The sequence below is a fragment of the Eulemur rufifrons genome, chromosome 7 (assembly GCF_041146395.1).
Source record: "Eulemur rufifrons isolate Redbay chromosome 7, OSU_ERuf_1, whole genome shotgun sequence".
In the NCBI taxonomy this organism is placed as follows: Eukaryota; Metazoa; Chordata; class Mammalia; order Primates; family Lemuridae; genus Eulemur; species Eulemur rufifrons.
The window spans coordinates 43680770-43701577 of NC_090989.1; the positions used below are offsets into that span (position 1 = coordinate 43680770).

The 20808-nt window shown below is 36.6% G+C and overlaps 1 protein-coding gene across 1 annotated transcript in view; it reads left to right on the forward strand.

The window, feature by feature from the left end:
* Nucleotides 1-20808, forward strand: part of EPHA6 (EPH receptor A6) — an 884686-nt gene that overhangs the window by 854123 nt on the left and 9755 nt on the right. The window contains exon 14 of the mRNA XM_069471955.1: nucleotides 14500-14649. Coding sequence (XP_069328056.1) covers nucleotides 14500-14649 — 150 coding nt within the window. The remainder of the gene's footprint in view (nucleotides 1-14499; nucleotides 14650-20808) is intronic.

Sequence of the window (20808 nt, forward strand, 5' to 3'; positions counted from 1 at the left end):
TGTCATACCAATGTAACCACTGGTACTTTTAGGAGATGACATGCAGGTCATTCTGGCTTCAACCCCCACAGATTGATTGAATCACCTTTTTTTTTTGGCAGATTAGATTATAAACTCCATCATTTAACAGAATGAACTATAAAAATGTCTGGGACTTTCTCTTAAAACAAACAAACAAAGATCCTAAATAAAGAAACCCAAGTTTAATAGAGTTAACCTATCATCCCATTTTATCATCAACAACATGAGCACCTGCCGTACTAAATTTAAGGCAGCTCTTTCTCCTTAAATCATAAGAGTTAATCTTTCCTTTTTAAGAGATACTCGGGGAAGGGAGGGTGAGATCATTTTAGGGTTGGAGAAGGAGAAAGATTGACAGCACTGGCTGAAGTCAGGCAGAAAGCAGTCTGCCCTCGGGAAGCATTTCTAACAGCCACGCTAATGCACTACAACGCTGACATTGAACTTCCTCTGGATTCCAGAAAGAAGCCATTTGGGAAGAGCCTGTCGATAATGTAAAACTGGGCCAACGGATCTGGTTGTGTACTGCTTGCAAACGTCTACCCAAGACTAATTGGAGATGACTGAGCTCATGTTTCAAGTGAAAAATATGAGCATAGCCATCCTCAAATGAAAAAAACTTTCCTGCAAATAGGATGTTATTTTTTGAAACAGCATATTGGGTTTAACATCTCAGGTATTTTTCTACAAGTAGATATTTTTTTTTTCCTGAATTCTCAGGGCTCTGCTTGAAATTCAGTTTTGTTTACCAGACAGGTATGAGAACAAGTTGAAAGCTGTGAAAGATGTTTACTTAGAGCAATAATATGACAAACAGAACTGAATACAATAGCAACTTACACATCATCTGCTTTCTGGTCAACACTGGCTGTAAAATCACCAGTGAACTAAAAAAAAAAAAAAAAAAAAAAAGAAGAACCAAAAATCAGACTGAAATGTGTAGATGAAAACCACTATATCAAAAACACAATCAAATTATCTTGTTTGGTGCTTCAATAATGGATGAAGCTCATGGTAACCATAACTGCTGTTTTTGATTTCTTGAATTGATTCAGCAACTTGACCTTGGTCTACCCAACATTGAGCCATGTGAAGTCCTTTGCCCTGAGCAAATTTGTTGTCAGGGGGGGAAAATAAAAATTGGTCCTATAGAATTTCATAAATGAGAACACTGAAAAATAACCTGAGTGAAATTTCTTTCTTCTTATACCCAGTACACATCTATACGTGAGAAAGCAAAATGAAACAAAACAAAAACAAAAGTTGGACAATTGTCATTCTTTCCCTTTAGGAAAACTACTTAAACTAGAAATTTAGTATAGACTAAATTATACAAAAAACATGAATTCAATGGGAAAGGGTAGATTGTTTTGTTTTTTTTTTAAACATGGCATTATTAATTTTAAATATCTATAGGAAATCTTTCTAGTATAATTCACAAGTCCTTAGAGGATGTGATGATTAATTTTATGTATCAACTTGACTGGCCTAAAGGATGTTCAGATAGCTGGTAAAACATTATTTCTGAGTATGCCTGTGAGGGCATTTCTGGAAGAGATTAGCATTTGAATTGGTAGACTCAGTAAAGATCTGCCCTCACCAATGTGGGCGGGCATCATCCAATCCATTGAGGGCTTGGATAAAACCAAAAGGCAGAGGAAGGGTGAATCCCCTCTCTTCTGGAGCTGGGACATCCATCTTCCTCTGTCCTCAGATATCAGAGCTCCTCATTCTCAGGTCTTCAGACCCCAGGACCTACACCAGCCCTGGCCATCCCACCCTCCATTCTCAGGCCTTCTGACTCAGACTAGAAGTTACAATATGGGATCTCCTGGTTCTCAGGCCTTCAGACTCTGACTGAATTACACCACAGGCTTTCCTCGTTGTCCCTGTTACAGACAGCATATCATAGGACTACTCAGCTTCTGTAATTTTGTGATCCGTCCTCCATGATAAATCTCCTCTTATATGTCTGTATGTATCCTATTTCTCTTTCTATGGAGAACCCTTTCTAATACAGAATATGTACTCTAATATATAAATTTAAAGTATATGTAAATGTGCTTCTATATTATGTGATGGTCCTTGAAAACAAACTTTTCCAAAGTTAATTTTTTAAATATTCCCTCAACTTTGTTTACATGATTGATTTGGACTCTCTGTTTATATTATGTTAAGTAGAGTATATGTCATTCCATTTTTTCCTCTGTGATATGGAAAATATCTCATCAGAGGAACTGAAATCAATGTCTTTAATGTATAAAAATTTGGCATCATGTGTGACTATCACATATATTATGAAATAATGTTACTAACTTCTTAGAGATGGCAAAATTTTCCTGTCTATGCTTCCCTCTATTTTCCCTCTACTCCCCAGTCAGCAATGCACAGTGTAGCCAAAATGATCTAAAAAAAAAAATAACAAAACAAAAACCATGATTTTATCATCCCCTTGCTTAAAACCTCTCAATGGTTTTCCTTGGCTACAAGATGAGGTCCACATTCTCTCAATGCCTTGGGGAGCCCGTCATGATCCTTCCCCTGCTTATTTCTCTAGCCTCATCTCTTCCCACTCCCGTCTTGCATTCTGCTCTCCAATTGTGCTCAACTTCTCTCAGTACCTTTAAAACTGTTGTGTTCTCTCTTTTCTCTATCTGGACCAGTCTTCCCTCCCCCAAGTCCAATCCCCTCCTCTTCCACTCCTCTTTTATTCGCTTAACTATAGTCTTTCCTAAGGTCACAGCCTAGTCTTCATTTTCTCTTGGAAGCCTTCCCTTACTCTCCACTATCATGGTGCCTCTCACATTCCATGGCATCATTTAGTATGTGTCCCATACTAAATGATTTATTACCCATGAGATGATTAGCACCATTGTGATCTTATGCTATATCTCCAATGTTCATTTAACTAATATTAATTGAACATCTTTTATGTTCAGACTCATTTCTAAGCACTGAGAAAACATCAAAAAAAACAAGCAAACAAAGTCCCTGACTCAGTGAATCTATAGTGTGTGCACACAATGAATATTTGTCAGCAAAAGCAGAGTGAAAGAAATCAAGAAAAATAGAGAACAAAAGAAAAACAACAGATCAAGAACAAGAATATAGAGTAAAATAAAAAAGAGCCAGGGGACATTCAAGGTAAAAATGGAAAGGGCTCTTAGAAATCTGGATTGAACTTTTAAAAGACCTGACCCCATGACTAGATAAAACCTCTTTTATTTAAAACTGTCCTTTGCCATTGGCTTGTAATATCATTTGAAAATGATAGAAATTGTTTCTTGCTTCATTCTACTTGCAGCCAAGTACATCCAGATTTTGTCATGTTATGCCATTCATTCTCCAGTGATATCTTCCAGAGCCATCTGCTGTCCACAATGAACAAGGCTTCAGAACCGAAATGATATGCTTAAACCTGAGCAAAACAAGCTGGAAGCTTGTTTTAAAAGGCATTGCTTTTCTAAAATGTATTCACTGGTAAAAGTCTGCTATAAAACAGTGAATATATTATGCAAGTAAAATTAGACCTTTCAACCTGCTTGGTATGATGCATGATTGCACACCTTTATTGTAGGTGATTCTGCCAGATTTAAAGTGATTTTATTTTTTTATTAGACATTTAATGCAAAAGGTCAAAAGAAATATTTAGGATCCCTATTATCTTTTTATTTAAAAAAAAAAACAAACTTATACCATTTTTATCCCAAGATGCAGATTTTTAATCCACAACAAATTTAGGACAAAAACAAACAGAAAGAAAATCAAACCAAAATGTATATAATTCTGCATACAGAAATAGTAAAAGATGCAACCCAAATTGTAAGATTCAATTTTCTAGGAACCCATTTCAAGTGACAGTAACATTGTGAAATTCCATTGCCTGCTATTCTGAATGTCTAATCAAGCCTTCAGTGACAAGGCTATTGCTGATGTCTCCAACCTCACAGTAATCGGTTTCCTCCTTGAACTCTAAGCAGCAGTAATTTCAGACAACTTACAATTCAGTTCCTTGGACATAAAGTGCTGTTCCACCCCTTTGTTCCCTGCTCTGTGAATTCACTGTTTTCTCTGAAAGGAAGCCTGGCCTCTGTGTCTTACTAGTCAAACGTCTGTCTACTTTTCTTTTCACCTCTACCTAAAATATTACCTCTATTGTGAAGCCTTCTGCCTCATCCCACAGCCATCCCAAGGAATTGATCCATCCTTTTTTTGCTGCCAAATCAGTACAGACTTTTGTTAGACCCCTTACCCTCTGTGCTGCCATTATTTATTTACATCAGTGTCTCTCCTACTATAACACGATCTCACTGAGAACAAGGAGCATGTCTTCCTTGTGTCTTTAGCACCTGGCATGAGAGAGGTGTTCAAAGGCATTGTATGTAACCAAAATGTTTGTACCCCCATCATATTCTGAAATAAAAAAAAAATAAAAATAAAGCATACAAATAAAAAATACTATAAAATCCATAAAAACCTGTTAATGAATGAATGAATGCCACCAATGACCTTAAGCGCCTTTCTAGTGATGCCCTTTATAAACTGAAAATTTAGACTAAGAAATCCCCCTCTATTCTTTTCCTTGTCATTAACCAAGTTCATACTGATGACTGAGAAGGAATTAAAAAGTGAAATTTGAATTCCACTTATACAATATCATTCTGAGACGGTGCTTTTCATTTTACATCATTTGCCTAATTCATTCCATCCATTCATCCTCTCAGCAAATAATCATTAAATTCATATTATAATCATAGCACCCTGCTAAACACTGTAAAGTAGATTACAAAGAAGAATAAAAGACCCTTCACAATTTTTATAACCTTTCTGGAGAGACAGTACACCCGCATTTTAGGAAGCCAAATAGCAGTACATAGCAGGCATATGATGCTAAGTGCTAAGTGAGTGAGGCAGACAATGGGTGTCACAGGCAGGAATAATAGGAGTGATCACTTTGGTCATGAACAAACTAGGATCTGAAGGATTGACTGGCTTTAGAAAGGAGAAAAGCTGAGAAGATAGCATTTTGTGTTAGAAGAATGGAATGAACAAAAGTTTCTGTAAATTTTAGCAACTGTGAACCTAAGTATAAACTGTCCTCTATCTTTTAATCAGTTTACCCCAAATGTAAAACCTACTCAAAGCTGGACGTGGTGGCTCATGCCTGTAATCCTAGCGCTTTGGGAGGCTGAGACAGAAGGATCACTTGAGGCCAGGAGTTCAAGACCAGGCTGGTCAAAGTAGAGAGACCACCATCTCTCCAAAAAAAAAAAAAAAAACTTTTTGAAAACCTACTTAAAATACTAGCATTTTAATAACTATTTCAGCCAAAGTCTACCTTTAAAATAGACTGATTTTTATTAACCATTTTTGGGTCTTCCTAGCTCCAGGTACTTCTAAACTCTTTTTCAAGTTCTTCCCCACCTTTGGGTGTGGACCTCTCAGCCCTACGCGTCACACAGAGTAATGTTCCTCACTCTTTCAGAAGACTCTGCCTCTCTTCGGTTGAGAGTTCATCAGTCTGAGTGGCTGGTCTCAAACAGACTGCCACTAAAGATGTCATTCTGTCATCTTGTCTCTTCTTCTTGGCTTGTAGCCAGAGCTAGCCTTTCTGACAATGGTAATTTGAGGTCACTGTTTTACTCTGAACTGATGTATCACACCACTACATGCAACAGCTACAAAAGAAGACCTGACTCTCAGATATGTTCGCTGAAAGCACTGTGGATCTGTCAGGAAGAGTCTGATTTAATGCATAAAGTGCCTGTGGGCATAACAATGACGCAGGAAGCTACTAAGCTTTGCACTAACCCTTTCTCTCTGTGTTTCCTTAGACAGAGTGAAGATTATTCCTTCTATTTTAACTCACTGGAGTATTACATATAGAATATTAGACCTTCACAGAATATTAGACCTTCACATGAACAACAACATATCACTGACCAATCCTTTAATTTATAGAAAAAAACTTGCCCAAGATCACAGAACAAATTAGTAAAAAAAAAAAAAAAAAAAAAGGGATGAGAAGTCAAGTGTTCAGCTCCACAGTTGCTTTCTTTCTCCACATGGCATGCTGTTTCTCTAAAGCAGGCACCCCAGGACTTATGAGAGTCACCCCTGTGTATGCCTCAGAGTTCTATATATTTTTCTCCATCCTTTTCGAATATTTGTTTCAAACAGGGCTTGCAAATAATACTAGTATAAATATAGGAATGCAATTTTATGCAATTTATTTTCCTAATGACAGGATCTAAATTTTTCCTCAAATAAATATCATCCAACCATGGATGGAGATAGATAGTGTATTAGTCAGGGTTCTCCAGAAAGACAGAACCAGTAGGATATATATAGACATATGAAGGGACTTATTATGGGAATTTGCTCATGCAAATTATGGAGGCCGAAAAGTCCCACAATATGCCATCTGCAAGCTGGAGAACCAGGAAAGCTGATGGTGTAATTCAGTCTGAATCCAAAGGCCTGAGAAGGGGGTAGGAGGATGGGCAAGACTGGTGTAGGCCCCAAGGTTCAAAGGCCCAAGAACCTAGAGCTCTGATGTCAAAGGAAGGAGAAGATGGATGTCCCAGCTCCAGAAAAGAGAGAAAGTTCACCCTCTGTCCACCTCCCTCACAGCCACACCCAGAAATAATGTTTTATCAGCTGTCACATAGGCCTATAGGCCAGTCAAGTTGATGCATAAAATCAGCCATCACAGATGGTACATGTATTAATCGCTGTTTTTTTTATTAGTATTATTCTCACTGTACAACCTGAAAAGAAAACAAAGTACTCACTCTTTAGTGTTTCATATCAATTTGAGGCCACTAAATAAAAATGCTTTGTAAACTTTCAAATGTTATATACATGAAGAGTTATATTTTTGTTAAAGATTTAATGTATTAAATATATAAATTTAACAATTGTTAATGGCCTAAAACAATCCCTCACTCCTCTATATGATTTATCTGATACAAATTTTTTAAAACTATTACTTCTCTGCTAATTTCCACAGGTCTTTGCCATAAATATCATAGATGAGAAGCTTTAAAAAACTTTATTAAAATACAATGGGGAGGGAGGGTTGGGATAGCTAGTCTTCTCTAGAGCTGGATTAAAAAGAAAGAGAAAGAGAAAATAACTCGAGAGAGATGCTAGGGAAGAGTACTGCTGTCCAGAGAAGAGTGGGAATTGTATTTTGAGCTCTGTTATTATCAGCTATCCCCCTGGGACTTTACCATACAGGATATTTGCAAAGTCATAATCAGGGATAGGTTATTTTGAAAAAATTGGCTATACTGTCAGCAGTGTTTAAGTTACCTACACTCAGATACAATGACAATCCTCATAATGTATATATTTAATTCTCCCACATTACAGAAGCATTGTGTCCTACATTATCTACCTTAGAGGATGGAATAGAAAATCTAATTTAACAGATGTCCCCCAGCACAGTGTTATTCACTCAATGATGTAGCACCCACCTATGTTCTCGTTGAAAGAGAGCACTGAGGAATAGATGGCGATGAATTATTTTCAGGAGCAATTTGGGAGGAAGTGGGTGAAAAGGATCCTAATTCTTCAGGATTTGAATAGTATGATAAGTAGTGTTTTATTACAGGAACAAAAAAATTAGCATTCACTGAGCTGCTTATACATTTAGACAATGAATTAAAATGTAGTGTTGTTCCAAGCCTATAGCGTGAAGAGAGGAGAATGAGAAAGTTTTTCCGTAGTTAAGAATTTTTTAGCTGGCAGAAAACAAAGCTGGTGATTTAGCAATTCATGTTTATTTGAAATCATTTCTCATCTGCCCCTATTCTTTATGAAAGATGTGCTGTAAAATAAATTTCAAAAGTAGGTAATTATTTATTTCAAAATGAGAACGGGGGATTGGATTAGAGTTGGAGTGGGCAGAAGGAAGGACAGCAATGCCTACAGGGCCAGAAGGATAATGGATATGGGTCTAGAGCAACTGATAAAAGACGTGGTGAGAGGGTGGAGCAGAAGCTCTAGGGAGCCTACGCCCTGTCTGAAGACATTTAGATGCACTTAAAAAAAAAAAAAAAAAAAAAACAACTTAGCCTTGAAAAATCAAACTGCAGGCCTTTTTTAGCCCAAGGCCAAACAGTTGGTGAGCTCCGGGTTCATAAAATCTAAGACACTAAGACCTCAGTGAACACCCTCACGTAGGTCCTTGGCACAGACATTGAAAGCCTGCAACAGGGACAACCATCAGGAAGTCTTTGTCTTATATAACATTATAACAAAGGTTAGCTTCATATGTTTGTTACAGAAAACAATCTGTTTACCATAGATTTCTACAGTGTTTATCATCTTATAAAAATTGATACTTAAGAACCAGTGATATTTTCTAAATACTCTGCCAAAAGGGAGGTTTTTTTGCTAATAGTAAGAATGTCCTTAACCTGGCATTTGTGATTCCCATGACATTGATGCAAAATTGTGTGTGTGTGTACACACACTTGCACATGCATGTATGCATCTGCATGAATGTGTGACTTTGTCTACACATACGTTTTGGGAAGAGATGTTTCATAGCTTATTTAGTCTGCCATGACTTCACAAAGAAGAAAAACATTCCGGAAAATCAAGAAATCCAGAGATTATTATTGTATTATCGGGCAAGTCAAGCTGCATGCAGAAGTCTGGCCTGCCAACATTCAACTATAAAGGATGTTCTTTGATGGCAGAATTCTACTCGTGAAATATTAAGATGAATAAGATGTATCTTCAGTCTTGGAAGGGCACTGGCAGGACAATGGCAGGAGCTTAGTTAGGTATGGGACCCAACTCACTGGACCAAGACACACAGACTTCCTTGAGCTAGCAAGACAAGGTCTAAATTGCTAGAACTGGGTCGGAGCCTGTGTATCAGCAGAATTGACTTTGTGCCTCTGATCCCTAAAACCTTTGTTTGAGAAAAAGATCACCCCTGAGTGAAGGCACTGTAGGGAGGGGGTGGGTTCAGTGATGTCTGATGAGGGGACTGAGATGCTGATCTCTGCTGGAAGCCAAGCAGGTCCAAAGAAAAGACAAATTTTAAATATATAAATTAAGGAAACAACATTTGTTGAGTGTTTACCATGTGCTGGCAGGTAAGAGATGCTTCATGTCTACTATCTCATTAATCCACTTAATAAATGTTATCTAGAAGCCAAAATATGAGAAGTTTTTCCTTTGTAACTATAAATGAATTCATTTCACTGTTAGTCCTCAGTCTTCCTTCAAATAACCACAAATAGTATCCCCATATTTCAGCAAAGGATAAAACTTCAGAGTACCAAACTTGCGCTAGATTAGTACACCACAGTGAAGGAGGGGTGTACATGCCTCTCTGAGAGGAGCTGGGGATGTAGTTTTAAAAGGCATGCACAACATAATGTTGAACCATAATATTTTATTGATTTGGGAATACAAACTAGGAAAAGATGCTCAAGAAATAGATTTATTTCTCAAGATAAGTGATTCTCAGGGGAGAGAAGAATATCTCCCTAGTGAGGTTTGTCTGTATAACTAACGTATGTGAGATCTTTCTGTGATTTGCTCTGACTTCCTGGGACTCCACAGTGAATTAAGGCAGAAGGGCCCAGAACACTGACCCTTCCACCAATGCTCCTTAAGCAAGACCACCTCTGCCACAGATTATCCCATTGACAAGAATTCACAGTGTAAGGTAATCCTTCAGCAAGCACATTAATGCCTTCTTCATCTAATATGGAAGGCTCCGTATAGTAAATTTTTCAAACAACCAATGGTTACCCATTAAGAGTTAAAAAACAAAAAGCAGGGGAAAAGTCAATGTCTTGGTTCCATACCTTTCTAAGATGTATTATTCATTTTGTTGCCTTATTAAACAAACAGTGTTTAAGTTACTTTGCCTCTTGCTTACCACTCAGGGTATCACTGTGACCATCAATCATTGGCCTAGGATATAAGGAACCTCACAGTGTGCTTGTCTCTTTTCCTGTTGGCCATCAGGCAGTCGGCTCACATAGTCTAGGCACCAACTCATGTGGCCTATCTCCTTACAATTGAATGGGAGCTGAGGCACTGTGGGCAAATATCAAAACTCATTACAGTTTACTATCTTATGGCTATTAATACAAATCCTTTCATTTTTCAGATCTGAAATCTAGTTCTCCAAGGGTTAAGATTTCCCAAGGTCATATAATGAATTATGGTAGAGTTGCTCCTCATTTAGAATTTGCAGTTCATAAGCAAAAGTGTCGTTTAGTCAAAACTGCCCTTAGAAAATTCTTAAATTATTCTTTAAGCATACTATATATGTTTTATGTACCATAATTTTATACTCATTAAAGTTTGAGTACTACAGAGATAGATTGAGGACATAAGAAAAGGAAATTCTGCAAGCAGATTATTGTCTGTTCAAATCATTTACCTTTAAGATAACCATCAAATCCAGTGAATGAGAAATGGAGAGATATTTTTTAAGTGTCCTTGCTTCTCTATGGAATTTTTACTTTTGGTTTCAGTATTCAGCCTCTATAACCTTACAACATTTCAATTGATTGGTCCCTCCTCTGAAAATTAGAGGGTTAAGTTCTAAAGCTCAGATGTTAAATGCACCAATAATGCAACTCCTCTCTGGGGATATAGGGTATATGAGAATGTATAAGTATACAGTATTCTTGGTTCTGTCTTCAGCATTTTTTCAGCTACAGCCCACTGCCTCCTTATTATTAGGCAACAATCTCTGAATATGACTTGAAAAACAAAAAAGACTTACTAGTAGCCATTTCAGTAGCGATCTAGTTTGCTTACTTCCTGCTTCTCTTTTGTTCCCTAAGTGATTAAGCTTGCTCTGTAAGGGAGATATTAGTAAATGGAAAGGTTTTTGAGTTACATTCAGTCATTTTGATTAGCATCTTCGGTAATGTTTTTTCTCTCTCATAAACATATGGTAAAGCAACATGTAATGTTCCAATGATTGTGATTTCAAATCTAAAGTACTATTTGTTCATTCCTGAAACCTGAAACAAACATCTGGTGGTTAATGCTTTGAGGAAAAAAGTACCTTAGTGTATTACCTTTGTCTATGATTCGAGATCATGGGCAAAAACATGTAGATGAGATTAAGCCACAAAAGTTTCAGTTGGTTCATTCAATTTAAAAAAAAAAAAAAGAAAAGAACTAGCCTTTTACATTTCCTGTAATGTAGGGAATAGAGTCAATGCAATAGTCTTAAGGGCTTCTTCCTTTCTGCCTCATCTTGCAATTAGATATAAACTATATCCAGTATATATCCTCTCACTGGAAAAAGAAATTGCATGCTTCCTTATCTCTATCCCATATACGCTCAGAATTATTCCAGTTTGTGCATATTGGAATATGGTTCAGGTTCTTGTTATGCATTTTTGTTCATTAGAATTGTATTTACTATGTTAAACTTCTGTCTAATTTTTTCATATTTTAAGATTTATGCTAGCTCACACTTTCCATTACAGACAACTCTTGGAATATAATTTGAAATAAAGATGTCCTGTCCATTTTGCAGTGTTCATTTTAACAAAATACTTTGAAAAAAAAAATTTGTTTTTTTTATTGAGTAATGTATTAGTCTGCTAGGGTTTCCATAACAAAATACCACAGACTGGGTGGCTTAAACAACAGAAACTTATTTCTCACAGTTCTAGGGGCTAGAAGTCCAAGATCAATATGTTGCTGAATTTGGCTTCTCTAGAGGCTTCTCTCTTTAGCTTACAGATGACCATCTTCTTGAGAATGTCCTCAAATGGCCTTTTCTCTGTCCCTCCATGCCTCTGATGTCTCTTCATCTTCTTATAAGGACACCAGTCATTAGATTAGGGCTGTACCCTCATGACTTCATTTGATTCTCACTACCTTTTTAAAGACTCTATCTGGAAATATAGTTACATTGCGTGTTAGGGCTTCAAAATATGAATTTTAGGGTAACACAATTCAGTCCACAACAGGTGGTAATGCTATTAATCAATCAAATATTCTGTAATATCTTCCCCTTGAATAAAAAATAAAATTTTATGAAGGAAGGTGATAAAGTTATAATTTATACATAAATTTACATGTGACTCATTTATATGAGATATCATTTATAAGTGAATGAGTAAATGAACATAAAATAACCAATAACTCTGCTGTCTGACCTATCTTGATAGAACTCACAAAGATTTAGCAAAGGAACAGCCAGGAAAACTAGCAACTCACACTTTTGTACGTTGTTTGCCAGAAAAGGAAAGATTCAGAGTCAGATATGCCAGATGAGACTGCAGTTCTTACATCTATTCGGGGGTCAAATCTAGAGATTTGGTCTTTATTCTCTGGAAGTGTAGCTTGCATCTTTGAAACAAGCCGGAATCCTACTTAAGTGGCTTCAATATGCAGAGCCACAAGACTGAGGCACTTTAGCATAAACATACAAAAAAACAAAAGAAGCTGTAGTATTGGTGCACAAATACAAGTAGGGGTATCTGTACCCGCTTGTGAAGACCACACCAGTTTTTTTAGAACATGACATGTTCAGTTGAGTCATTTACAATGTTCCCATTTCTGAAATTTTTTCATGCTTTGGATTAGGGTTGCTAATAGAGACATAGAGTATCCAGTTAAATTTGAATTGCCCATAAGAATGACATTTTTTTAGTATAAACATGTCTTATTCAATATTTGGGACATACTTAGACCAAAAAAATCCTTCATGGGACACAGTCATACTAAAAAATTACTATTTATCTGAAATTCAAAGTTAACTGTAAATCCCACATTTTATCTCACAGCTCTACTTTGGGTTCAAGAGTGAATCATCTCCCCTTGCAACTCCCTACCCACCAACACCCTCTTAAGCTACTATCAACAACTGCATAAATTTAATTTCCTAGTCTTAACTTGGTGCTGCCTTTAACCTCTGCTCCAAGGCACGAAAACCTCAGGCTTCAGGCTCCCTCCCATTATGCTGCTTTGATACATGTTTACAGATACTCCGTGTTACCCAACTTTTCCCCCTATGGTGAAGTATCTGCATTTTTATATCAGTGCCCCATAATGCAGACATTAGGTGCCTAATAATGTGGAGAGAAATCTCTAATCCTTTAAATCTCTAAACCCTGGGCTCAGATTGCTCACCTGTAAAACCAGAGGACCAGAATCAAAGTGTTTTCCCCAAGGTTCCCTCTAACAATTCCATGCTATGAGTCTGAAATGAGAGTTCCGTTAATGCTCTCATTTGCCTTGTGAAACCTAAATTGTTTCCATTTCGGAGGAATTCTTTTCCTGTTCAGGTAAGTAGTGTTTCAGTTACTAAATAAGTAATATTTAGATTACTCAATTAATAGCTTCACCTTTAAAGACATTTAACCTAAGTTTCTCAAGGGCCAAGGAACGCACTTTTTAATTCTTTGCATTTCTACTCGCCCTAATATCAGACTTTGCGCACAGTGGGTGATCAGATGATGTGATCATGAAAATGCTGATAAATGTGGAACAATCCCATTGTGCTGGGCTCTGATTGTGGAAAATAATTTAGCGGTGAACTTAAGGCATCTCCGCGGTTTGAGCAGCAATCGGGGATCCGCTCCTTGTTCTCTTCCGCCATCTAGTGGCGATAGGATCGCTCTTCTCCGCTCAGCTCGCGGTTCCGAGCTGCAAAGATTTTAAAGATTGTAAATCAAATGGACGAATTGTTTTATTCTTGTCATTACAGTAAAAAGGGATTTATAGAGTGTTTCAACAGATAAAATGTGATAAATGTTAATAAAAGTTAAGTGTAACACAATGACAGGCTTTAATACTTGAACGTCATAGATTAAATTCATGCATTTTAATCTCTTTAATATATAAATATGTTAAATTGAACACTGAAGAACAAAAATATAAACTAGCTTAAAGTGTTTGTAAGAAAGATTATCCTTCTAAGGTGCTCTTGTATACTGTTAAAGAAGGTTTTTATTTAAAATAAATATAATCATAGCAGATGAAAAGGGAAAAAAGAGAACAGAAATAAATTCTGGAAAGCACTGAATGTTTCAATTCTGTATTTAACCACTTGTCTTCAATTAACTTAGAGCTTATTCTCATTATTATTTATAAATGCAATACAATGTTTAATGAGTGTTGAATGATATTTAGTTTTAATGTCCTATAATCTGGAACTTTCTTCAAATGGCATAATAGGCAGTTTAATTGTGTGAATCTAAAGTAAAAATAAATTTCTCTAATGAATGAAATAAAATATTTCTGAAGTGTGACTTATTTCCCATTAAAGCTGTTTTCACTGAATAACTATTAGAGAAAAAATATTTCTGACATTTTAACATTATTCTGGTTTTCTTTTGATTTTAATTTGAAATGCCAATGCTATTATGAAATATTTAGATCTTTCTAGCAAAGATATTTAATTGGAATACCATTTTGTTTTACAATACACTTGTGAGCCAGCTAAGATTTCTGCAATTTCTTTTCCAGGGTGGGAAAATTCCCATAAGGTGGACAGCCCCGGAAGCCATTGCCTACAGAAAATTCTCCTCAGCAAGTGATGCATGGAGCTATGGCATTGTCATGTGGGAGGTCATGTCCTATGGAGAGAGGCCTTACTGGGAAATGTCTAACCAAGATGTAAGTGCTACCAATGGTTAAACTACCATTTTGTGACTGTAAACTTAGCGCTAGCTTTGAGAGGGAAATATGCCTTTTGTCCTCACTCAGATTAGCCCTTATTTTCCTAAAAGTGCACAGGGTCTATGGCTGAGTTTTAAAAAGCTGAGTAACCTTTCACTCTGAGCTGTATTTGGTATCTTAAAAGTCAGCTGATGGGCTCTGCCATGTACATACCTGATCCACATCTTACATAGGGGATTTCCACACCTGTAATGTGGCATTACTGTGTTTATGCAACAGCCTTGACCTACAAGTAAAACAAAAGAAAGAGTAATGTTTACCTCTCACTTCTTTCTTAAGGCAATTCAATGCAGCACTGTAAAGAGCAAATTAATTTAGACTAGATATTATTTAGAGGAAAAAGAGTGCATGTTTTCAGGCAAATGTTCTCAATATGTGTCATCTAGTATGGTTCTTTTGAGATATATGACCCTTAGTGCATTATTTTTTGTTTATATTTTATCTATAAAAATTACCTTGGTGTTTGATACTATTATAGAACAGCATAGCTCATACATTTAACCCCTATGACCTATTCACAGTGGTAGAGACAGTAGAGAGAAGATGCAGGTATTCAGACAATGCAAATGAGTGTGCTGTCAAAGATAACATTATGTTTTAATTTCCCTCTTCCTTATTTTGGAATTCAGGCTATTTCTACCCACTTGCCTTTCTCAAAGTATTGATAGTTTCTGAGACAATGATAATGAGAAATCACCTATAATGTGATTCTGAATGTTTACAGGTGAAAACAAAGACGATGTAACTATAGATAATCCCTAACATACGGAGTATAATTATTACCACATCTCATTTCTTTTTGCCATTTAATCGCTGGAATAACTCCCCCACACCTCCATCCTTCACACCTTACTGCTTCATCCCAACTTCAAATTGTCCAGGTATCTTATTACTCAATCACAAAGAAAAGTTATCTTTTTCTAATGTTAGACATAGACAAGACTGGATTTTGGTTAGTTGGCCATGGCTATTGTTTCTTCCTATTATATAGTGTTGGTTTTGAAGCTAACTCCTGCTTAGTCCTGTGGTGTCTACTGACTCTGTAGAAAATGCCAGGTCCAGAAACCTACACAGCAGCAGGTTTAGGTTAAACACACTGCTCGGTCACAGCTCTCCAAAGCATAACATCAAAACACAGAGCCAGTGTGGCTGCGTCCTGCAGAACACCTGGCCTTAAGGACAAAGTGTGCCATAAGCAGCAACCTCTGCTCCACCTTCAACACTTAGACTTTTTGGATCAATGTCGTTTGGCTAGAGTCTGCTATTTATCAGAAAATTTTATTGGAAAGAACCCATTACTCTTCCCTGCCATTGGGCCTTGTTTGGGGCACTTTCTGACTGCCTTTCCAGCTCTTCCTAAAGTTCAATTCCAGAAGCAGAAATTTGTTCCTTCACTCCCAAAAGGAACTCATATTTTGAGTGGCTTTTTGTTTGTTTGTTTTTAACCAGTTATCTAAGGCAATAGAAGCCCTGGATTAGTCACCATAGTTCTTGTTCTACTCTAGACCCAAGATGCTGCTTGCCTGCTTGTCCTATTTTGACTCAACTAAAATAGGCCACTCAAGCAAATCTCCAGAATGAAAAGTCCTCCTCTAGATGAGTTACAGTCGTCACTGTGCAGAAGAGGCTGCACTTCAGTACTCTCCTTAATTAGCATCCTACTTCGTTCTTGTCTTAACCAATTCCCTGACAGACTTAAAATTTTTAAAAATTGTCGCAGAGGGCTTCAAACTTTACTAATGATATGCCTGTATCAGTAAGAAGTTCTTAAACATCTACAGATGACATATCTATATTTATTTGCACATCATATACAGTAGTACTAATATATTCATATCAAAATATTTATTGGGTGTATTTTCCATTCTAGGAAGTAGGGGTACATCAGAGAATGAATATTATACCTGGAATGGACCCATAACAATTATCTAGTCCAATCCATTTTTTTTTCACTATGAAACTGAGGCATAGAAAAGTGACATGATTTCCCTAAGATCACATAGCAAGTGATTTGTCAGTGCTCTTGGAATAATTCTGATAAACTTCTAGAATAAGTCATGGGCAAGGAGAAGAGAAGAGGGAATAATCGTGTCTTTCGTGGTGGTTTGGTTTACAGTCCATGTAGCTCCCTATGTAGGGCCAGTGGTTTCTTGCCCTCACAGAACTTACTTTCTAATGGAAGGGAGACAGACTATAAACAAAATAAATACATGAAAGACATATTATGTAACATAATAACCACTGCCATGGGCCGGGGACAGGGGGAAGCAAGACAGAAGGATAAGAAATGCTGGGAAGTTGATTTAAATGTATCATATATATTACAAAATACATTTGTGAAAGTCATCTTTTTATGGTCATAAAAGTCATAATTAGTCATTCTTATTAGACATTCAAAAATAGTCCTTCTTATAATAGGATGATGCACATAAATACAAAGAGAAGTTCCATGATTTTTCCTGCTCCTTTGATTGTCGTACTGCCAATTTAGTAACCACAGTCATGGTTATGTGGACTCTACTTCTACCATGAAAGTCCCAAAACTTTTCAGTTTCATCACTAATAAATGGACTGGGTTAGATGATTTTTTTAATGTCCCTCTTTCTAGTAACATGCTATGATTTTATAATCTCTGGAGAAATAGTTATCACAGTTTTCTCAGCAAAGGAATGCTTCAGATTGGTTTTCTGATGTTCAGGACTTTCCTGAATCTTTGTGAAGATGCCAAGAATTAGATGGGACTTCCACAGAGCAGATCAGGTACAGATGAAGATGCCTGGCCACAAGACAGACTTTTTAGGAGAACAGCTTCTGCAGGAAAAAGCCCAAATGTGTAGTTTTCATCATAGATCACCATGTAAATTGTTCTTAATTGTTGCCTACCATAGTCCAAACCCTGTTGTCAGCCCTTCCTCTCCTGGATCTGGATCAGTAGTTTACCCAGCCATTCTGGCCATGTATATTGATGATCAGTGTCCAAGATGACCATTTAGAGAGTGATTTTGTCTATTAAACTTCATTTGGCCACAGAGACTCTATCTGGAACCAGGAGAAGCTGATGCAGCCAGAAATAGACTCCCAACATTAAGCCCATTCTCATTTGTTCAGGATTGCCAATGCTCACAACACAAGAACTTGGTTGTTTTTCCAGGCCCAGATAGGGTTTTAAGCTGGTGTATTTTCACAGTCTTGGTGTGCATTACCAAAGAATATTCAAGCAAGAATCTGAGAAGAGGAAGGTAAAAGTGGGGAGGGAGTAGTCTAGGGGGGAAAAACAAACCTTGAGGTCCTCAGATCGATACAAGACTAGAGGAAAGTAGTAAAAGGTAAATCTTTTATTTATCTTGTGAGTATTTTTTTGCTGCTGCAGTAAAGACAGTTGAAATTCTGTTTAGCTTAACATATTGAAAGTCAGCATATCTGTGACAGATTCTGTAACCAGAATTCCTGTTTGGAAGCAGAAATAACTTAATCACAAATTTCCCAGCTGCTCTTTCCAAATACTGGCTATTCTGCCCTGCATTTTTCATGTATTTGGTCAAAATATGGTCTTATGTTTGATTTTTTTTTCTGAGCAAGGTCTATTTTAAATAAGGAAAGTAATGTCATAGACAATACAAATTCAACTATGTCTTGTTTGAATATTTTATATTTTTACTACATTTTGGTGAGTTTAACAAAGCTATGGGCACAGATCAAATGGAATGTTACCATGCTTTATGATTTTAAATGAGTTTAGAAAACTTAAAATAGTGTTTATAAAATAGCTTCTCCATTCTGCAGACTGTTGTGTATTTTATTACAATGAACAATTCTGAGTTTGCAGAGTCTGTGTCTGTGTTAGTGAATAATGAGTTTTGCAAAGGTCAGTGGTATTGTACATTAGGGAGAGGAAATGAGAAAAAACAGAGTGCACAGAGCTAGTTCATGAAAGTCCTAACAAAAAATAACAGGTGCCATCTGCTTAGCCGTTCAACAATTACTTATTAAACATGTGCCAGTCATTGGACCAAGTGTGCATGTGAAATGGGGATAGGGATGTAGGAAACCCAGTCCTCACTCTCAAAGAACTTACTATTAATATTTAGGTAAAGAGATGAAGTTCTGGCATTTGTAAGTCTTACTCCCACCCCCAAATAGAATGTACAGTCATTAAGGGTAGATGTTGTGCCTTCTGTCTTTTTTTTTTTTAAATAGAAACAACATTGTGTGAACACAACATAGTTATTTTTTAAAAAATATATATGCAAAGAAAGCATACAGATTCTATTTTTCAGGGTTCTTTTGATGATAAGTGACAGAAATCCAACTTGAACAAACTTAAGCAAAAATAAGGAAACTTCTTCATTATGAAACTAAGAATGTAGTTCAGCGTTTCTGGATCCAACGAGTCATGCAAGATTTTTAGTGTTTCTGTAGGTTCATTGAACTCATTCTCTCCTACTGCTAAGTTCTTCTTTGCTATCTTCTACTTATACTCTAGGCCTCAGCATTCCAGCTTAGTAACCCAACAGAATGAGACCTTTCTGTGAAAAGTCATATACCAATCCCAGAGAAGACCCTGGATGGCTCTGTTAGGGCCCTGACAAACCCTTAACCAAAACCATGGCAGGGAAATGGATACTATGATTGGTCCATCTAGGTTTATGTGCCATTCTGTTCATTCTGAGGTGGGTGGAGCATTGTAATTGGCAATTTCCCCATAATCACATGAACTAAGGAGGGAATTCCTCAAAGAAAAGCAGTTGTACCTCCAGAAGCTATATTATATTTTTCTTTTTCTTTTGGTATACATTGTTTTCAAGAGCATCTTTATTTATTGCATTATCAAATGGCACCAAAATATTGACATTGTACATCATTGTATTCTAATGAGGCAGCAGATTATATTAGAAAAAGCAGTAGAGCTTTAGAACAAACAGGGTCTCTCAACCTCAGTACTATTGCCATTTGGGGCCAGATAGTTCTTTTCTGAGGGGTGGAGGGTGAGTGTGTTCTATGCATCATAGGATATTAGCAGCATCTCCAGCCTCTATATACTAGACACCAGTAGCACCCTCCCAGTTATGACAACCAAAAATGTCCTCAGACATTGCCCAGTTGGAGATGAGGGTCGAAATCACAACCATTTAAGAGCCACTGCTATATAGCTAGAAAGATCTGGCTTCAAATCTTAGATATACAATTCACTGGCTAGAAAATCTTAGCCAAGTGGTTTAAGCTTTCTGAGATATTGTCCATACCGGGGTTCAAATTATCCAACTGCAGAATTTGAAAGAATTAGAGATAATGTATGTAAAATATCTGGTACATAGAAGGTGTTTAATTAATCAATGGAAATAATAGCTTGGATTTTCTGAGCTTATTATGAGCCAAGTATTTTAGATTGCTAGCTTATTTAGTTTTTAAGATAATTCTCTGATTTAACTATTATTACTTCCATTGCTAGGTAAAAGAACTGAGGCTGAAAAAGCATAAGTAACTTACCCCAGGTTACATAGTTAGTGGTGAAACCAAAGTTCAAGCCCCCTGCTTACTCCAAAGTGTATGCTTTTACCCACTAAGCTAAACTGTAGAAGTCTCATTTTCAAAGGAGTCTTCATACCACAAAAGTTGTACATAATGAAATCAAATCATCTCTAATTATGCATGCTACTTTAGCACAAGAGAAGTGTTTTCATTATTTCCTATTAGCAAAAGAATATGGATTGACTCATATTTGTTTGGAAATATAAATCTTTTCTGCAATATTTTTGTCTTAATATTAAAAATTTATAGAATGTACCATATCATTATTAAATTTCTTAAAAATATTTAAGGCAGTAGCTTAAAATCAAATTCTACTGATTGGCATATTTAGCCTATTACCAGAAACATTCCAGGTAAGGCAGGCCTTGAAGGTACATAGCTCCTTGCTATTTTCTAGCATATGAAGATTTCTTTCTTTTTTTATGAGGTATTTCAGGGTAATGTTTTATGTTATTTTCATCCAAGTTCAAAATAATTGTCATTCACTACATAATGGTAGTACATTGTAATGTTAGAGCTATACAAGCTTCAAAGATGACACCAAGGGCACTGCGGTTCTTCCTTCCA